Raw genomic sequence first — 19,197 nt, 5'->3', positions numbered from 1 at the left:
TGTTTTCCCTTTAACAAAATGGAAACGACTGCAAGAGATGGTTAATATGGGAGAAAAACTGTAAGATCATTCTGCTTTCTCACGGTCCATTCAGCGTGTGCATGTGCGTTTCATCTTGAAAACTTCTGCCAAGACTTTACTTGCGTGTAATTTTTTAATTATTAGGCCCACCTGCCCTGTTATGATCCAGTCCCTTCCTGCCAATATAAATGTTTTGTACAACTACATTTCAGTTTGTAAATGAGAAATGCATTGCAATTACATACTTTTAAAAATGTCAGTGTACAACACAAGATACACAAATGTCTCTTTTTTGTCATTTATAAAAACAAAATAAATAAACTGTGATGGAAGATGATTTGACAGTATTCGGTCTCCAGTTATGTGCTTTAAGACTTGTCCATGATGCACAGTCGAAGATCAATCCACTGAATTTCTCACACAATAGTCACCAGTAACACCATCCCTCCCAGACAGTGACATATTATCAGGAAATGTCTACTGTGTCCACTTCCTCTCCATAACATGCTGGTATGCATTTTCCATTCTGTAGGATTCAAATTCCTCACCTGCAAAACAAAGAAAATAAATATGTACTTTATCACCAAACGTTTAACCACAGCTTTTTACCCTTTAAATTGTTTCATATCTTGAAAATCCACTTTAATAGGATCATTAGCAGTAGCGGCTCCTGAGTATAAACAACAGTGGGGCAGACATTGGCTCTGGTGCCGAATTGCTAACCACACCCATATTTATTGTGACATCTTTGGGCAGCTACATTAAAAAAAAAAACTTTAATCATATTACAATTAATGATTATTACAATATGAATCTGTCTGCAAGCAGCAACAGATTTTCTTTTAATATGTTAACCGGATATAGTGCAATAGATGAATGTCACAAGTGACTGAAAAGTCTGTCTTATCCAATATACACAACACCAACTATCGAGGTATAATACGAAGAATAAAACTAAGATAAATAAGGCATTTTTTTCTTTTTAGCAGGTTATTTAGTCTTGACTATTGGATAAACAACACAAAAGGTTTTGTGTGTAATGTCAATCACAGTTTTATTGAAATCAGAATTTCATGCTTCAGTTGCTTTTCGATTGACAGCATTGCCAGTGCCTTCAGTCTGTCCTGTGTCCTTTAATGCCTTGAGTCGTTTGAGTGTGTAAAAGCATCATTCAGACTTTATGGTCATCATGGGTTCAGTGATCAGAATCCAAAGTTTAGGAAAACATCCTGTAAGTTGTTTTTATTAAAGGGCTCAAACATGCGCTGCTACACATCCTGAAGTCAGGGTTTTCATATATGAGTGAGAGCTCTGATTGCAGCCGCGATTTATTCAACATTGAATATGCATCAACTGCCTTCCCCAGTTCCGCTGTTGGGATGCGGACTAACATGAGAGCTAACAGTTCTGCCCCTCTGTTACTCCTGCTTGTAGTTCAGATAACTGATGACAGAGCAACACGATGAATACAAGGACACGTGGGTGTTGACCTGCCCTGCCCCATACCTCCAAATTTGCCATTAAATTGAGAAGAACACAAAATTACTTTCAGATAAAAATGATCAAAACAGAATACAAAACATAAATAATAAATTGAAAGGCAAGTAATTAAATATTAATCATATTTTAGGACTGATTTATAACACAGCAGAGAAGCACTGATTCTGTTATTCTTTGCTTCAGAGCAGACGAACTCAGCTGGTTTTCTGTTAGTGTTTGCTTCTCTCTTATGTTCTACACGTCTTTTACGGTATCACCATAACTGACACGTCGTTCTCAGAGAGCAAAACTATTACATATTTATTTTAGCGCAGGCCATAAAGTACAGGGGAAAAACTCAAACACCACTAACTCTGCATTAGCGTGTTAAAACACGTATACACTGAGAATTTGCCCCTTTTTAAAGTTATCAATCAGAAAGAAATTTAGAAGCCACTGAAAATCTCATTCAGGGCTGTATCATGAACATTCAGGGGGGCAACAGCCACTTTGATTTAAATACACTGAAAGACTGTTAAACAGTTTGCTTTTAGACATCGTTCTCTGTTTTGGTCATTTCCTATTTTCCTCACTTGTTGCCTTTGATCTTCTGGATCTCCTTGGAGCTGAGGAGCAGCATGCCGTTCTTGAAGCGGCCCACCTGACCAGAGGGGGCTGCGCCAGGACCCGAGGGTACAGTTGTCTTCCTGTTTCTGACAGAGCAGTAGAAGCAAACACAGGTTGGAGCCACAGAAATTATAAAAAATAAAATATTTTATATTATACTATAAATATACTATATGAAAATAGTATATTTTCATATTTAATTACTAATTTTTGGAGAGTTAGGATGAATTCTATGATGGAGAAGTATTTCATTAACAATAATTAAAGTTCATAATTAAGGTAAATAATCAATGATATTTAAGAAAGGTGTGACTTTATTCACCTACCTCTGCTTACTCTTCTTCTTCTTTTTCTTCAGGCCCTAAAAAGAAATAATTTATGCTACATTAAGAACAGCAAATAGAAGTAATTTTCCTGTAAGTGTGACTGGCCTGAAAGTGCAGGTCGTACCAGCTGAGCCTCCTCCTTTTCCTTCTCTTTCTTCTCTTTGATTTGCTGCTGAAGTATCTTATAGTTCGCATATTCCTTTTTAGGAGGCTGATAGAGACATTAAATACATGAAAATTGGGCCATAAAAAAAATCTGCTCTATAGCAAAATTTAAAAGTTGGATTAAAATGTTGCTCTTACTCTGGCTCCCAACATGACCGCTCTGTCCTGTTCAAAAACACGCTGCTCCTCCTTCTTATAGCCTGTAATTCCAAACCGATGGACTTCCAGACGAGCCTGACCCCAGCACACAAATACAGTAAAAGCCAACAGAAATCATGTAGATATGAAGAGCTACATGACTGCTAATTATATTTTTCAGAGAACAATAATCTACAGCTATATATATATATATACATGAACAAAACATGGATTCCAATCTTGTGAAGAAGCAATAACAAAGTAAATTGAAGTAAACTGTGGTGAAACCATCACCTTTTCCAAATTGAGTTCTCCTAGCTGGTCGCTTTGCTCCTTTTCTGCTATGTGAAGGGCCTGGAAGGGATGACAGCAGAAACCCAAAGGCAATGAAGACAGGAGGAAAAGGAAAGTGATGAGAATCATTTCTGACAGGAGGATCTTTAAAGGAGGTTTGCTGGAGGTCAAACAGTAGGATTTAGCAGGTTTCATAGTATCAACTGGAAAACAAGTTTCCAAGATGAAAATGCTGTAAAATGAACTGCAACAGCTCCTAAAAAAAATGCCTGTGACAAGAGGAGATGACTGCATTTCCTATTAAGCCTATTGGCACAGAAGCCACTGCTGCTGATCCTTCTATAGGTAGCATCCATAACTCTGTTTCTAATCTACTCTTTCTGCACATTTAACCCCCCAAATTGATAAAAACAAATTAAAACAGTTACAATTACGTTGTTACTTGCATTACAAAGGTTTGATTTTAATTTGGGTGTGTGAGGAGGTAAAGGGTGGAGCGATCTACAGCGTTACAGCTTTAGAGCAGTAGTGATATGGACATTACCACTGCGCTCTTTTCCTGTTGTGCTATAAAAAAATACAATAAAAATTTAAAAAAGTGCAAACTGCACAAACATCAGTCTGCTGCTAACAGAACTGCAGCTTTGCAAATATCTGCACAGACAGCATGCTAATGCTAGGCCAGCTAAGAACCCAGAGTGGTGATGAAACTGAGTGAATGTTGACCCAGCCCAGCAGCCAAAGCCTGATCTTCAACAGGTAAAAGTCACACCCATAGACTCAGTTTCTACGTGTTCATGTTTCTAAAGAAGTAGTTAAGTAATGTACTTTTATGAAAAGTAACAAGAAAAATGTGTAATATCCGTAACGACTCCCAACACCAGTTGCTAGCTGGATACAAGATTTTTTTTTTTGCACACCATCAACATGAACTGAACTATACCAGCCTCCAAACAAATATAGAGAGCCAGAGTAAGCTCAAGTACAACAGACTTACAGGTGTTTTGTTGGGGTTTGGTGTTGACTTTTTTCTTTTCTTTGAGGGGTCTTGAAATGTGACTACCTCCACCTGGTTCACTTGCTCGAAGGCTAGAAAATGGGATGAATCAGATTAATGAGTAAAAAAAAGAAAAGAAAGAAAACTTAATGACTCACAGACAAAAGTGAAATGACTGAGGGTGTTATATACTGTTGCTATGCTGCCTACCCGTTTGCTCAGCCTTTCGTTGTTGCTGCTGCTGCTGCTCAGCATCATGTTGCTCTGCTCTGTAGTCTTCAGTGTCACTGCATATATCCTTCACTGCAGGGAGCTCCTCTTCTTCCTCCCAATCTTCGCATCTTTTTCGTTTTTTCTTCTTCTGAGACTTCTTTTTTGGTCCTGATCCTACATCATCAATCAACAATATGATTCAGAATCCAGACCCTGTAACGTTTTGTTTACATGACTTGGCCATGAACTCTGGTAAAGTCAGTAACACAAGAAAGTAGCAGACACCTGACTTTTACAGTATAGGTAACTTTGCACTTCTGTAGCAAAAACTAAACTGCAACTAATGCAGTCCAGCAAAGCAGTATTAAAATAAATCTCTTCCTGCTATCCTTCTATCTCAAATCACCCCCGACACTTGCCGTCACCACTCCACCAAACCTGCTTGTGCCCTGTCCACTGATACATTAATAATGACAATGTTCAGGATTTGCATTAACTTGATCAAAGAGTCACAATATAACTTTATGAAAATGTCGAGAATGCAGTTTGTGGTGCTGCTTAACTACATTGCATGAACTATATTTGTTTTTATCTAGACTGCACTACAGAGAAGAGGAATGAAAGTCAGTAGGAGTAAGACCGCATACGTGTGTGAATGAGAGGGAGACAGATGTAACAGTGCAGACCTAATAAGTTAAGGTAGTGAAGGTGGCTCAGTTTTAACTATCTAGGTGCATAACAGTCAGTGCATAACAGAGGTGAAAAGGAGTGTAGGTAGGGTGGAGATGAGTGTCAGAGCTGATTTGTGACAGAAGGATAGCAGCAAGAGTGAAAGCGAAGGTTTAAAAAAACATTAGTGAGTCCTACTATGATGAAACAAAGAGACTAAGCTCGAGGTTGCAGAGCTAAAGCTGTTGAGCTTTTCACTGGGAGTGACCAGAATGGACAGTATTAGAAAGGAGTACATCAGAGGGACAGCTCGGGTTGAGCAGTTTGGAGACAAAATTCATGGATGTAGTGAACAAGGACACGTTTGTGTTGGTTGGTGTGAAAGATTATGATGCTGGAGGTGGCTGCGAGATGGAAGCTGAAGCAGTTGTCAGATGGAGAAGCTTTTTATCAAGTTTCGACACTTGACTTATTTTTAATTTTCATGCTTTTTTAATCTCGGTATGCGAATCTCAGTATTTACTGTATAATATAATACGCTGTCATTTACTCATGTGGTTCATGTACATTAAAAATCACCAGTGTTGCTTTTCTGTGTTTTTTTATTATAGCCATGTGAAGCCCTTTGAGTTGCACGTTTATATGGATGGTGCAACATAAGCAAAGCTGAGCTGAGCTTTGTATACTAAGAGAGTTTTCTGCCATTTACTGGTATAATATTCATTTTAGGTGACAACTCAGTAAACATGAGCTAACTTTAGAGTAACTATTCTGGCTAATACAACGAAACATGTAACATAATTTAAAGACATTTTTCGATGCTTCTTTTCCTTGCAAGTAGACTCATGAAACATAATATTATAACCAACAAGTAATAGAGCAAATCTCAAACACAGTACCAGCCTTTAAAGTAGCCAGTAAAGCTAACATTAGCCAGCCAGCTAACCACACTTACCAAAGTCATAAAGCTTGTCCAAAACATGCTCCAGAAACAAGCAATCTTCGTCTTTATTCCCGTTTCTTTCGGACCCCATTTCGTGCTAATAATAAGCAGAGTAAGCGGTAAAAATGAGAGCTTAAGTATTGTCGCTAACTTGCTCGTTTCAATGACAACAGAGCGCACATGGTACATGCAGTGCAACCCGGCATATTAGTCCTGTCCGGCCACCGTAGGTAAAAGAGGGAAGGGCTAAAATGCTGCCACGGAAATGCCACTTGTTAAATACGCCCATGTGAAGTTTTCAGGTGTTGTTACCAGCTAACAGTGTGATAAGAAGAGACAGGACCGTGCAAAATAAACGTGCACGTATTAAGTTCGCTGGATGTATCGCTCGTGTGTTTGTAAAGTGTGACATGGCCTCCGAAGCTGTTTATTCGGTAGGTATGCAGGTCTCAGCCAGCGGGCTAAGCTAGCTCAGCTCTCCGCCCTCGCTCGGTGACCACTATTTGACATTTGACATTTCATTCAAACGGTTTCGTGCTGAATTGTGCACGTCTGCAGCGACGCAGGCTTAAAACATGCGCTAATTTTGTGGTTAACGTGGGAAAAATACGTTTAACTACAAGAATGCGTGGTGTGATTTCTTAGCGGAAGCTGGTGATTTAATTTAACGTTGCTGTGTTGTGTTTGGATGTAGTTGGTTATGTTGTTGGGAAAGTGTGTGTGTGTGTGTGTGTGTGTGTGTGTGTGTGTGTGTGTCTGTGTCTAGATCGGATCACTTTAATTTAGGTAACGAACTGATTTCCTACATCGTGCCAGTTTCTTTGCTCATATCCCTGAAGTTTCAGGCTTCAAGCTTTCAGACAGGAGACAAAATGTATGGCCTCATGTTTTATTTCCGAGAAGATTTAAGCGAAAACTACTTAACTTTGGAGTTGCACTAACCCTGTCAAAAGAAGAGCCCAATGTCAAACTTCTATGAGGCAACAGTTGCGACAGTATTTCCTAATCCTGCTCCTCATGGTACCAGTATCTGCTGGTTTCCTATTCAGTTTCACTGTGGTGGTGGTGGGGGGAATAATAAGCTACTCTCTCATGATTTGTGTGTACTGCCCCTTTAATCACAAGTGAACTTAATGCGTTGGTTTAACATAAAAAAAAACGTTAAAGTGCTCTAATAAAGCTTACTGTATTCAAGCACTTTTTTTTTTTATAGCAGATATTACCTTATGCACTTTGTTACTTTCAACCAGTGACTGCTTTCAACATACTGGACCGGATGTGAGCGTTAATGAAGCGTGTGGTGCTCTTAATTTTTAGTAAAAAAATATTTTTAATGCCATATTTTTTGCACATCTAAAAATCATAGAACTAAAAATAACTGTGGCATGTGTTTGTTCAAGCTTTAAGAATGTGCCAGTAACTTAGAGCCCTGATGTGTTCATGCACATCAAAGTAAAATTGGCCTATTTTGAGAATGAAAATTACAATTCCAGAAATCACTTTTTTTTTTTTTTTTTTAATATACACACAATACTGGTAAGCGAGCAGCGTTGACGCTATAAGTATATGTACATGTCTGACACGCTGTCATAGTTGTCATAACCAAAAAAAGTGCAGGTTTGTGTGATAATTTTGGCGTCCATTTCAGCTTCACCCCTAGAGGGCAGTATTGCACTTTTTATTTCACAGTGGATATTTGTAAGTGCTGCTCATTGATTACTTAAAGAGAACATGGATAGGAAATTAGATATGAGGTATTGTTTGAGCTTAAACGTTAAACAAGATTTCCAGCAGCAAATTTGACACTCCTTCAGTGGTGTCAAGAAATCTTTTATGCTTAACAAAAATTTTGAATGTGGGCTTATGTGAATGTCGCTTGTTTGTGTCAAAAATGCTGCAGCACCGGACAACAATTTTTACAATAAATGCTGATGTCGTGCATTGCATGCCACATCTGTTTGTACACTGCAAACATATCAACTGTCAATTTTTCACCTCTATAGGATTTGTCTGTGGTTGTCTTCACTGTCACTCATGTTATATAAGGGAGAACTGTGAGTAAAGCATGTTTCTAATAGTGCACTTTGTCCCTTTCTTAATAGCATAGAGATCCTATGCTAAAGAAGAGAGATGATTTTGAGGATATTCTGGAGGAGAGGAGGAACTCCAGTGACTTAAGATACGCTCTCAAATGTTACACTCCTGTTCTTTACAAAGGATTGACTCCATGCAAAGTCAGTGAGCTGAAGCAAATGGTGCTGCAGTCTGATCAGCTGGGTTATGTTATCACTCAGGTAAATTGGCTTTCTGGTTATACCTGGTGGATGTATTTTTCTCTTCAGTTCAGAAAATTACATTTCTCAGTGAAAAATGTCTCCTGCACTTTCCATTCTTTAACGCATTTATTTCAAGGGTTTCTGCAACAAGAAAATGTGTGCAAGCGAGCTAAAGTAACAAGTTTTACACAGCTTTAGAGTTGAGCACAGACAGGTATGAAGCTCAGCACAGTTAACCACATAATAAAAGTGCTTCAGGAGACACCGACACCACAAACGCAGCTAAGAGGCCCAATTTAGTAACTCAAATGACCTTAGTTTAAGTGTAGAAAACACATTTAACCTAATTGCAGCTACAGCCACCTGTGTCTGCAGCATTCTTTTAATCATGGCAACCCTGACTTTACCTTTAAGCTTAAATCATGAAGATTGATCTGCTTTTTGAGCCAATCTCCAGTGGCTATCAGAGGAAATGTAGTTTGTGCCATGCACTTTTTAAAATTAACACCATTACTAGCATTCAAGGACAGCGTGGTGTTTTATGACACAGTAACAGGAAATGGTTTCTAATTTATTTTGAAATATTACCTTATTTCATACAGTGAAAACTTCAAAGTCAGGAGCTACTACAAATAGACAAAGTCCAAAGTTTTCTCTCGAGTTTATAGACGAAGAAAATTGACAGAGAGGGACAAAAATCATCCTGCATTCTTATTGTCAGAAATGAATCACATTTACATTTTTTTTTTAAGCATAATTTGTTTTAACATGTCTTTGTTTGTAATTGATTTATTTTGAATTTGAGGTTTCTAAAGAGAAGGGCATGACCACAGATGAAGTCACTGGGGAGGCGGCAGCCATCTTGGAGGAGATGGCTCAACGCTTGCAGCTCAGCACGGTTCGCTTCTTCGCCTTCACTCTCTCCAAAGTCTTTAAAACCTTGTTCAGGAGCATCTGTGTCAACGAAGAGGGCCTCCAGAGAGTGAGTGCGGGATGATAGCTCAGACAGTTACTCGAACTCGCACAGATTCACTTAACTTGTGCTTTCATTGTCGTTAGCTCCAGCAGGCCATTCATAACCACCCAGTAGTACTCCTGCCCAGTCACCGCAGCTACATGGACTTCTTGTTGATGTCGTACATCCTGTACACCTACGACCTGGCTCTACCTGTTATTGCTGCTGGCATGGGTAAGCAAAGGAATGAACAAGTGTGTGTATATGATGGGCTAGCAAATTATTAACTACATGTGTATCAGCTCGTCAGAGCTTGCTGTGTCACAGAGGTCTTAATTCTCCTTGACCGTATGTTTTAAAGATGGGTTTATAATACACCACCAGTATTTGCACATGAACTTTGCATTTCTCTGCAGACTTCATGGGGATGAAGGTCGTTGGGGAGATGCTGCGGATGTCTGGAGCTTTCTTTATTCGGAGGTCTTTTGGTGGAGATACGTTGTACTGGGCTGTCTTCTCTGAGTATGTCAAGATTATGCTTAAGGTGAGGAGGCGGCTTCATTAGGATTGTGATTTGGAATGAGTCACATTTTTGTTTTTTTTTTGTTTCTGTATTTCTATACCATTTATGTTCCTCTTTATCTCCTAACCTTAGAACGGATATGCACCAGTTGAATTTTTCCTAGAGGGCACCAGAAGCCGAACGGCCAAGTCTTTGACTCCAAAGTTGGGTAAGGCTCAGGTTTGAGCACAGAGGATCTCTCCCAGGTTATTAGTGAAAAATGTAGATCTGAAGCTGTTTCTTTAAACATGTAAAAGTGATATGGTTGCAGATGATTTTTCTAGCCGTGTGTCACCAGAACTTTATTCAGCAGTAAATGTACTTTTGGCATTTATCCTTGTCTGTGTGTCCTCCTCCAGGTCTGTTAAATATAGTGATGGACCCATTTCTTAAAGGAGAAGTGTTTGACATTAGCTTGGTCCCCGTGAGTATCAGCTATGAGAGGACTCTGGAGGAGGCGCTTTATGCCAGGGAGCTGCTGGGTGTGCCAAAACCCAAGGAGTCCACTTCAGTGAGTAACATGAGACCTGTTTACTGTGAACATAATATCGTTAATTCATAATCATAGCAAAGCTGTTGAAATCAAAAGCTGTAGTTGGCAGTCTCGAGTGCAGAAAGTTATTTATTCTGGCATTTTGGAAGTGTAAAGCAGCTAGTCTGATTACTTGAGATCAAAGACATCTTTTTTTGTTTTTGACTGACTTGTATTTCAAAGAATAGTCTGAATGCATATTTCACTTGCAGACTTGCCAACACATACTGTATGATAATAAAACGCAGAGTTGGTATCGGAAAATGGGTCACGGAGACTTGAGCGTGTTGAGTAAGTGTAAGTGGGTCTTTCTTTGTCTTTAAAGACTTATTGTAAATCACTCTGCTCTTCTTCTTCTCGTCTCCTTTGTAGGGCCTGTTTAAAGCTAGAAAGATCCTCAGTGAAGACTACGGCAGTATCCACGTATACTTTGGCCAACCTGTGTCTGTAAGAAGTTTAGCTGAAAGCAGAGTTAACCGCAGCCAGTTCAACCTGATACCAAGGTACTGTTTTAATTTAAATTCCATTTGTAGTCTCAAATAGCTCAAATATCTCTATTTTCCACTGATTTTAACTTTTAGTATTTTGTGAAAATGACTCAAATCCAAGCCATGACTTGGCCCTGTGTCATTTGCTTGTCTTTTTCCTTATTAAATAAATTTTTTTGGACATTTTATTATCTTCTGTACTTGAATAGTTATAAAAACATTATTACTATCCGTCAATATCCATGCTAGATATTTATAAAGTTTTGAATTTGGCCTCTTTCTTCTCACTTTAACGAGTGTCTTGTGGACAGTGCTCACATTTTCAAACCATCTCTCTCTTGGTTAGCCGTACACATTTTGTATTTATTTAACTAAAGAAGTAGTTTTATGTTTAGGCTCGTTACAGATGCAAAATATAGTACCGACTAACTTTGAGCTTTATGATTCCAGACATATCCCCACGAGACCCAGTGAGGAAATCCTCAGCTTTGTGAATGACTCCGCCTACAGGCTGGTGCGAGCCCAGGAGGAGAACATGGTCCTGAAGCCTTGGGTCCTTCTGGCCTTCGTCCTGCTGCAGAAACAGGCGGCGGAGGATAAGCAAGGGACAGCACTCGATGAGCTCACTGAACAAGCAGTGTGGCTCAGGGACCTCTCTCGGCACTACGGAGCCTTCCTCCACTGGCCGGGTACCGTATGAGCCCAGTTATCGGTTTTAGCAATAATGAAAACTCTATGTACTAAAGTGAGAGGACTAACAAGAGGCCAAATCGAACAATCTTGATATAAAGTTCATACAATCTTTTCATGGCTGTGTGCACATTGACACATATACATGCAGTCCTCAGGCTGATGTTGGTAAGATAAGTAAAAGTTCAACATGGATAAAAGCAGATTAAGAACAGATTAACATTAAGAAATACTCAAATGATGTGAAAACATTTGTACTAAAGTTTTATTTCCTTTTAGGTCAGGGGTGCCCAATCCCGGTCCTCGAGAGCTACCGTCCTGCAGCTTTTAGATGCATCCTTGTTCCCACACACCTGAATCAAATGAATGGCTTGTTATCAGGCCTTTGCCAAACATGATGGCATGCTGAAGAGGTAATCAAACCATTTGATTCAGCTGTGTTGGAGTAGGGATGCATCTAAAAGCTGCAGGATAGTAGCTCTCGAGGACTGGGATTGGGCAGCCCTGTTTTAGGTGAAGTGCAGTCAAGAGACTTGCACTAATTCAGACAGTTTTTAGGAACCTTGTAAAAACAAAACAAGGAGATTCTGATCTCAGGAATTCGCATGATAAGGTGGGGCCAGGTTTCACAATGAACTCACCCGAAACTCTGGCTGATTGGGACCCACACCCAGTTTCACACCTTGGCTCAGGCGATTAGAGGATCATCAGGGGGTCCTTTTGTCCCTCTGTGGGGGGTTATTCCCACTAGGTTTATATCTGGGACTCTCCACCATTTGACCTTAGAACTGAAGAAGCTTCTCGGATGAGAGGTGAAACGTCTTCAAGCAACTTAAAGAAGTCCAGACGCTTTTCTTTGCAAGCTCCTTTGACTACGATGACCTGGATGACTGAGAACCTTCACAGACAAAACAAGGAGAGATGCAACCTTAAACATAAACCGACAGGGGTAGAGCAATGCATAGGGATGATGTGATATTGATATGCAGCTCAACAACGTGGGATTTCCATCCCATCTTTTTTTTTTTTTTTTCCCCTCATCTATGATTCTCTCGTTTCTTCAGACCACATACCTCCCTCAGAGGTTGTTTCCTCCAGTCTTTCCCTTCATCGAGGTCTGGTGAGGATCTCTGAGGGAAGAGTCCAGCTGGCATTGGAACAAGGTTTGTTTTATCCCGGGTGTTTTTATTTCTCAATGTCAATTTTTTTTTTTTTTTTTTTTTTTAAATCGTTCTAATATTAGCCCAGTCATAAAAACACGAGCTAAAGACTACATTTAAATAATCTAGCTGATACTCAGAGTCCAGTACAAATAATCAACAAAGACAGAGGCCAGTCAACCACAGGAAAGGACGGCTAGATTTTTTTTTTTTTTCTTTCTAATCTGACTCCACTTAAAACACAGACAATTAAAAACTGTTTACAAAAAAGGAAAACATAAGTAAATGAATGTTAATTATCTCTTGAAGTAGGAGGTCAACAGGTGCCCGGAGAGACTCGCAGTGCCATTACTCCAGAAGAGGAGCTCCTAAACCAGGCAGTCGTCATACTCTCCTGCGTCTCCTACAGGAATCAAGCACTAAACGTCTTCATCCGACCGGCCCTGCTGGCCTCAGCCATCCACACTGCTGCCTCCAACCGGAAACGTAAGACTGCCACCACTGTGCTACTCTCAGCCTGCTCAGTCATTATGAGTGCAGGTAGAAATACAGGAAAAACAAGTAGTACTACTGTTAGTTAAGACACCACAGATTAAATCTACTTTGTGTAACAGGAAATGGGAGCTAACTGTTTATCTCCAGAAAATTCCTTTTCAGTTTTTCCAAGTAATTTTGTGCCAACTGAGCACAAGGTTAAAAAAAAAAAAAAATTAAACTTATCTGATGAAAAAAGAGGTTTTTAAATGTTCTCTTAACTTGAGCTGACATCTATTTTTAACACGGATGTTTTTAGTCACAAAAGGGAAGACGCGACCATTGTGACAGTTTACAGTTCAGGTTTTTTTTTTGTTTTTTTTGTTTTGTGGTTTTAGATTCTGTGGAAGTTCTTAATCTGTCAAAAGTTTTTATATGGTATGATAATTTAATCTTTTTTTAATTGTGAATCCATATTGCAAAGTCAAACTAACAATGAAAAAATAAAAATCTAAACTCAGCTGGCAGCTAAGTGTCTTTAAAAAGTCACTTAAACTCAGCCTGTTTATGCTGGCACATTTGCTATGATGCAGATGTAACCGTGAAGCTGGACAAGTTCAAATACTGGGGTCAAAAGCAGTGGATGGTGCAGAAGAGACTACAGACAGGGAGGAGTGGGTGGAGATGACTGTCAGGTGTGATTTGCGATGGGAGGATAGCAACAAGAGTGAAAGGGGAAGGTTTCCAAAATATTAGTGAGACCTACTATGATGAAACGAAGAGACAGGAGCCCAAGTTGAAGGTGGCAGGGGTGAAGATGAGGTTTTCACTGGGAGTGACCAGAATGGACAGGATTAGGGAGGAGTGCGTCAGAGAAACAGCACAGGTTGAGCTGTTTGGACACAAAGGCTGAGATGGGGGAGGGAATATGGAGAATACTGGGGATGGAGGGGTACATGATATGCGGTGGTGACCTCTGTATGTGTCTTCCAGAGGAGATCTACAACGGCTTCAGCTTCCTGAGAAACATGTTTTCTAATGAGTTCATTCTCTGTCCTGGAGCTACTGTACAGGTGAGACACATCTTCTCTGTGCTGGTGTACTCCAGATTAATTATGAATAAATTATTGTATGGTCATTGTGACATATTTCTCTCACCTCCTGTTGTCTGGCAGGACTTTGAGGAGGCCTGTTACCTGCTGGTGAAGACCGGAGCTCTGCAAATAAACCAGCAGGAGGTTCTGATCACCGAGAGAGGGCACAGGACTTTGGCCTTCCTCACCAGTGTTCTCGATCCATTCTTACAAGGATACCAGGTGAGGGAGATGCATACACAGCGACACAGTGTCGTTTTGAACACGAGTTGGCTGGATCGTATTTTGCATGTAACAGGTTGGAAGAGTCAGTCCTGTATTATGATGTCAAGTGCATGAAAATAGATCAAAGAAAAGCAGTTTGGTTCAAATGATTAAAAAACAAATTATCAGATTTGAAAGGAGATTTATTATAATTTATAATTTTCTCGTATATATTGTATTTAAATAACAACGTACGGTATGATAAGAAGGACACCTCAATCTCAACCATATAAATTTAAATTGTGTAATACACTGGGATATTTATAATTAGATCTGTTAGCTCCTGTTTATAATTGGAGCTATTTCATTATATTTTGAAACTTTGTAAAATACCTTAGGTTTGTGCAGATGTCCTCTAGAGGGTGCTGTTGACTCATCAGTCCTAACAGTTCCTTGTTTGCGTTTGTGGTGGCAGGTGGTGTGTCGGTTCCTGTGTGAAGAAGACTGTCTGACAGAAAAACAGTTTATTCCTGCTGTCCGGAAGTTCATCATCAAACATCTTCTCACAGGTTCTCTCCCAAAATGTTTCTTATTTCTACTTGTGATTTTTATTTTCAAACATTCAGTACTCTATGCCAATGATTACATGTTAAGTGCTCATGTGTATTTCCAGGTAGATTAAGGTATATTGAAGTGTTGTCATCGGACCTCCAGAAGAATGCTCTGGCAGCTTTGATAAGACTTGGAGCTGTGCAGAAAATCAAAGGGTATGTTGGTTTTACTCACCTGCGTGTCCCATGTTGGTTTGATCGGCTGTCTGGCTATCCCACCCTTACACCTATGCCCTTTGTGTGTGGGAAATATTGAGCTCATTTGTATAATGTGATCAAAAGTCAATTAAAACACAGCAAGAAAACCAAAACCTTTATGGTCAGAATAAAGTGGAAACCACAAAGCTTTTTAGTTTTACTCTTTTCATTTCATCCAAAAATATATTACCTCTCTTATCTGTTATCTAGTCTGGCAGATGGTTTGGATTTTATTTGCTTTAGTGTTGATATCATTCCTCTAATTTCTACTTCCAGCTCACAATGCCTCTGCAACACTGATTTTTAAGAAATGTAGGAGGCATCCCTTTAATATTGGATTATCCAGTGAACGCTATAAAGTGCCACTAGAACTACATTTTAATTAAGTCTTTTTTTTTTTTTTTTTTGTCTTGAAAGTAACAACTATTGCTTCAATGTTTTTCCTTCAGAGGCGAGGAACAGGGGACTTTAAAACTCAACAAGGTGATGTTAAACTCCTTGGAAGACACTCTTGGTAAGAAATAAGCTGTAAGTTTGTGTCTAAATAACCAGACTGCATATTTGTTGGGTTTGCTTTAAACCACACATATTTTCTGTCCCTACAGGAGGAAAACTCCCCACTCAGAAATCTGTTGTAGCTCACCTCTAATTCAGCGACCCCTATTAGCCGAAGGGCATCGCGGACGGTCAGGGCAATGCGCTGATGTCGCTCTGCTCCACGTGGTTTGTTACGAGTCGTCCTGGCCTACTTGCTGTGTTCTGTGAGAGATGGAACAAAAGACTTGCCATCTGGAGACAGCTCAACCCTGCGTTTAGTTTTTTTGTTTTTTCTTTAATTTCTCTCCTTGCCTTTTTTCCAAAATGCTTCTCAGATTCTCCTTTTAAAACCTTTTTTATGAATCTACATAAAACCACATGATGAGTGAAGCCTTTGAAGGTACACTGCTGAGCTTCTTTGGCTCATTCTGAATAACGGATCTTTTGCTTATGAGCGACCTTGTGAAAGCTTCTGAATGTGCCATCTTCACTCAGCGTAGAGGCCATTCTCTGTTAATGCATTTGAAATGTGTTTCTAACTCTGAACATGGCTTTTGTTTTCCTCACTTTGCTTTTTCATTCAAGCTTTATGTTTGTTAGCTGTTAGTCACTCCTATCCTTTTGAGCACTTTTTTTTTTTTTTTTGAATACTAATGTATTCATGCTGTGTGGTGTGGGCCTCTATCCCAGTTGTATGTTGTGGTGCTGGTTTCTTTGTTTTCTTGAATTTGGTGATTATGTATTTGAACTTTGGGTAAATATTTTAGTACCACATACTACCCGTCTACCCACCCATCCTCAGGCCTTTTTGCCAACTCTCCAAACTACTTGGACAAGAAGTACATATGTCTTTGTTTACACAGTGGAGACACTGCTACAAGTTCAATGCCAGGGTCATCAAGTTGCCAAACTCCATATACAATTGAAGTTATACTCAAGCATTACCAGCTGTACCAAAGGCACAGGTTTGTGGGAAATAAATTCTTGAGTCTCGACTAGTTACTGAAGTTGCATCATAGTATCATTGAGTTTTACTTATAGTATCTAAAAGGAGAATAATGTTCAGGCTTTATTTATATTTAAAGAAGTGATACACACGGGGTTTGTTCCTTACAAGGGAAGTAAGAAAATTCATAGAAGGAATTTTCAGAATATTTTCAGTGGCTTATTCAGGACTCAGGATTACACACGATTAGCGTGGTAACATTTTTCAGTGAGTGTTTTTTATTTAGTTTTTGTAGTTCAAGTTTTCGAGGTAAAACTAGATCATTTATTTTGTCGACTCCTATCTGTGCACTCCTGTTACCTTAGAAATCCCATCAATTCAACAGCAGCAGATTTGAGTTCTTGCTGGAAAATGCTTTGGAGGCAAAGAAAAACGGTACAGATTGGTTTAACTATGAGCAAAGCCAAACCAAATTTCATGGAAATTGCCATCTGTGTTACATTTGAGCTGCAACTTAACAAACAATAAGCACAGCTTTCAGTGATCTTGTTTGTGTGCCTAATGTCAAAGATTCCTGCAAAATTTAATGGGAAACAAAAGGTAGTACCCTATTTAGGTTTGAGTATAAGTAATGTGCAAAAAAGGCAGTAAAGAACTTGACAAATGTCAAAAAATATAGATTGGTGCTGTAGTAGAATAACTGTGGGCCTAAAAGTAAATGGGGGGGGGTTGTGTAACATTGACAGCCAAAGTAACAAAACCTTGATATGCAAACAGCTTTCTATGATGCATAGAAAAGTTGTACGTAAAGGAAGACTTAAATGAGGACTCTCAAAAATGCACTGTAATAGCAGAAGTAGTGGGTTACTTACACATTACACCTACCTATACCAAAAAGCTCCTGGTGCACATGATTGTGCTGCTGTTAATGCCAGAGGAGGTTTGGATCTCAGTCAGCAGAGTGATGGTGACTATTACTGTGCCTCAGCATTTGGAGAACCCACATTGCTGTATTAGGGTATGTGGTCTGACATAAAACCACTTACAGCTGATTGTGGAATATGTAGGAGGAAAGAAATTTCACAAACAGACTTGTTATATCTGTGGCATCCCATTAAAGTACCACTCTCATTCTTTTTCAAATGTTTGTATGGGCAGACTGAATAACTGGATGGTTGATTTTAAATACCTGTAGCAAAACGCCTTGCTTCAAAGATTAAGATGTGTGGCCCAATACTTTTGTCCATATAGTGTCTGTCAGATTTCTGTGGTTTGGCAAAAAAGAGAAATCGCAACATCTTCAAACTTTTCTGCACTAAAGTGTTTATTCAGCTTTATTTGTTTATCCGTTGGTCAGATGTTGAGCTTGTAAAACTTAAAGTGAACTTTAACCTAAAGAAAAGTTTCATTTCATTTCATTACGCCGACAAAAGTTCAAGTTTGTGTTCTGCGTTTGAATTGTTTTACTTTCTCACCTCAATAACAGCTGTCAAATAATGTCTAAAGATCAGATTTCTTCCTGTGCATTTACATTTTATAACCACATTATTAGATACATTCATGAGATCCAATTCATTTGAATCTATCAGCTGGTCTTTTAAAAGCTTTTCTTAATGTTGTCATAATGCTAAATCTGGTTTGTGGTTACTTTTTTTTTTTTGCTGTATAGTTGTTTGCTGGGCTGCATTACTTTTAAGTATTCCTAAAATTTAGACCACAACATTTCACTTAAACAGTATTGGATTCCATTAGACTGTACCTAATAATATGGTAGGTCAGTGTACAAGGGCCTTTTAGTACTAAATGTATAGGCTGGTTAAATGGAAAAAGTATGTTAATAAAACCTTTTGAAATACAGTTCTCGTCTCTGAAATTGTCTCTTCTGTCGATAAACTGGGTTGCGGGATGAAGATGATCCAATTGATTAACATTCACTCCATCATCATCCTCCAACATCCAGCGTTTGGTGTGATAGTCGGTTCTCTTGTGGCTCAGATATTGAGAGAAACTCTTTGATCATACCTGATTAAAAGATCAAGTGAGCATATGTTATCATTGCTGATGTACTTCCATAAACTTTAATCTCAAAATGTTCGGCTTCTTTCTTTCGGTCTACAACTATCCCTGTGCAAATCTCAGGATGCATGACTTTGGCTACCAGTTCACATCGCTCTCATTGGTTGTTGACTTTTAAAATCAAAATTTACCAATATTCAGTTTTAAGCTACATTTGCACACGTATTTTAGACCTCTGAACAGTTTCTTCCTATCACATAACCACTCCAATGGATACATTTGGACAATTTGGGCTTCAGTACTTTTGTCAAGGGATGCTTTGACATGTAGACCGGAGCAGCCAGGGATCAAACTGCTGACCTTTCCATTATTATAACCTCGACCCTCTGAGACCAAACAGAAGCTGCATGCATGTTTACTGTCAGTCTAATATCAAACTAACTCGACAGTGTCTGTTACTATGCCCACTCCCTAAAGTCCTGCCTTCTGCTCTTTAGAGCAAACTGTCTTTTGTTCACGTCACTGAAGTTCTTGTAATTGTTGGGGTTTTTTTGTGTTTTGCTGAGATCACTATTGCATATA

The 19,197-nt window shown here is 39.1% G+C and overlaps 2 protein-coding genes across 4 annotated transcripts; one reads left to right on the top strand and one right to left on the bottom strand.

Moving 5' to 3' along the window:
• Nucleotides 1-305: 305 nt before the first annotated feature.
• fsaf1 (40S small subunit processome assembly factor 1) lies at nt 306-6,090 on the bottom strand. 2 transcript variants are annotated; one of them, XM_085381527.1, is made up of 9 exons: nt 5,885-6,090; nt 4,258-4,434; nt 4,048-4,139; nt 3,051-3,110; nt 2,757-2,852; nt 2,578-2,664; nt 2,454-2,488; nt 2,094-2,213; nt 306-569 (listed from the first exon to the last, which is right to left on the bottom strand). In XM_085381527.1, exons 1-9 carry the CDS (start codon nt 5,961-5,963, stop codon nt 566-568), a joined length of 750 nt encoding a protein of 249 aa, XP_085237653.1. In that variant the 5' UTR covers nt 5,964-6,090; the 3' UTR covers nt 306-565. The 2 variants fall into 2 exon arrangements, with proteins under 2 accessions (XP_085237653.1, XP_085237654.1); XM_085381528.1 differs by lacking the exon at nt 306-569 and having other exon boundaries at nt 2,090-2,213.
• A 44-nt stretch (nt 6,091-6,134) lies between these two features.
• gnpat (glyceronephosphate O-acyltransferase) lies at nt 6,135-18,456 on the top strand. Of its 2 annotated transcripts, none has more exons than XM_085381526.1 (17): nt 6,135-6,306; nt 7,975-8,166; nt 8,954-9,130; nt 9,208-9,337; nt 9,520-9,647; nt 9,759-9,834; nt 10,025-10,176; nt 10,570-10,700; nt 11,136-11,374; nt 12,440-12,538; nt 12,848-13,021; nt 14,003-14,082; nt 14,185-14,325; nt 14,783-14,876; nt 14,981-15,074; nt 15,566-15,630; nt 15,722-18,456. In XM_085381526.1, the coding sequence occupies exons 1-17, from the start codon at nt 6,283-6,285 to the stop codon at nt 15,763-15,765; spliced, it is 2,040 nt and encodes a 679-aa protein (XP_085237652.1). In that variant the 5' UTR covers nt 6,135-6,282; the 3' UTR covers nt 15,766-18,456. The 2 variants fall into 2 exon arrangements, with proteins under 2 accessions (XP_085237652.1, XP_085237651.1); XM_085381525.1 differs by having other exon boundaries at nt 12,845-13,021.
• The last annotated feature ends 741 nt before the right edge of the window (nt 18,457-19,197 follow it).

This window comes from Rhamphochromis longiceps, linkage group LG15 (assembly GCF_057381845.1).
Source record: "Rhamphochromis longiceps isolate RC_006_pf linkage group LG15, R_longiceps_female_GT1.1, whole genome shotgun sequence".
Taxonomy (NCBI): Eukaryota; Metazoa; Chordata; class Actinopteri; order Cichliformes; family Cichlidae; genus Rhamphochromis; species Rhamphochromis longiceps.
This window is presented reverse-complemented; position numbering and strand designations above follow the sequence as displayed.

Excerpts from the sequence above, each read along its gene's own strand:
- fsaf1 (XM_085381527.1), bottom strand. The coding sequence starts at position 5,963 with ATGGGGTCCGAAAGAAACGGGAATAAAGACGAAGATTGCTTGTTTCTG. Across the intron at positions 4,435-5,884 it reads GGACAAGCTTTATGACTTTG|GATCAGGACCAAAAAAGAAG; the intron begins GTAAGTGTGGTT and ends TTGATGATGTAG. Across the intron at positions 4,140-4,257 it reads ACGAAAGGCTGAGCAAACGG|CCTTCGAGCAAGTGAACCAG; the intron begins GTAGGCAGCATA and ends CCCATTTTCTAG.
- gnpat (XM_085381525.1), top strand. The coding sequence starts at position 6,283 with ATGGCCTCCGAAGCTGTTTATTCG. Across the intron at positions 12,539-12,844 it reads CCAGCTGGCATTGGAACAAG|TAGGAGGTCAACAGGTGCCC; the intron begins GTTTGTTTTATC and ends TATCTCTTGAAG. Across the intron at positions 14,326-14,782 it reads CATTCTTACAAGGATACCAG|GTGGTGTGTCGGTTCCTGTG; the intron begins GTGAGGGAGATG and ends TTGTGGTGGCAG.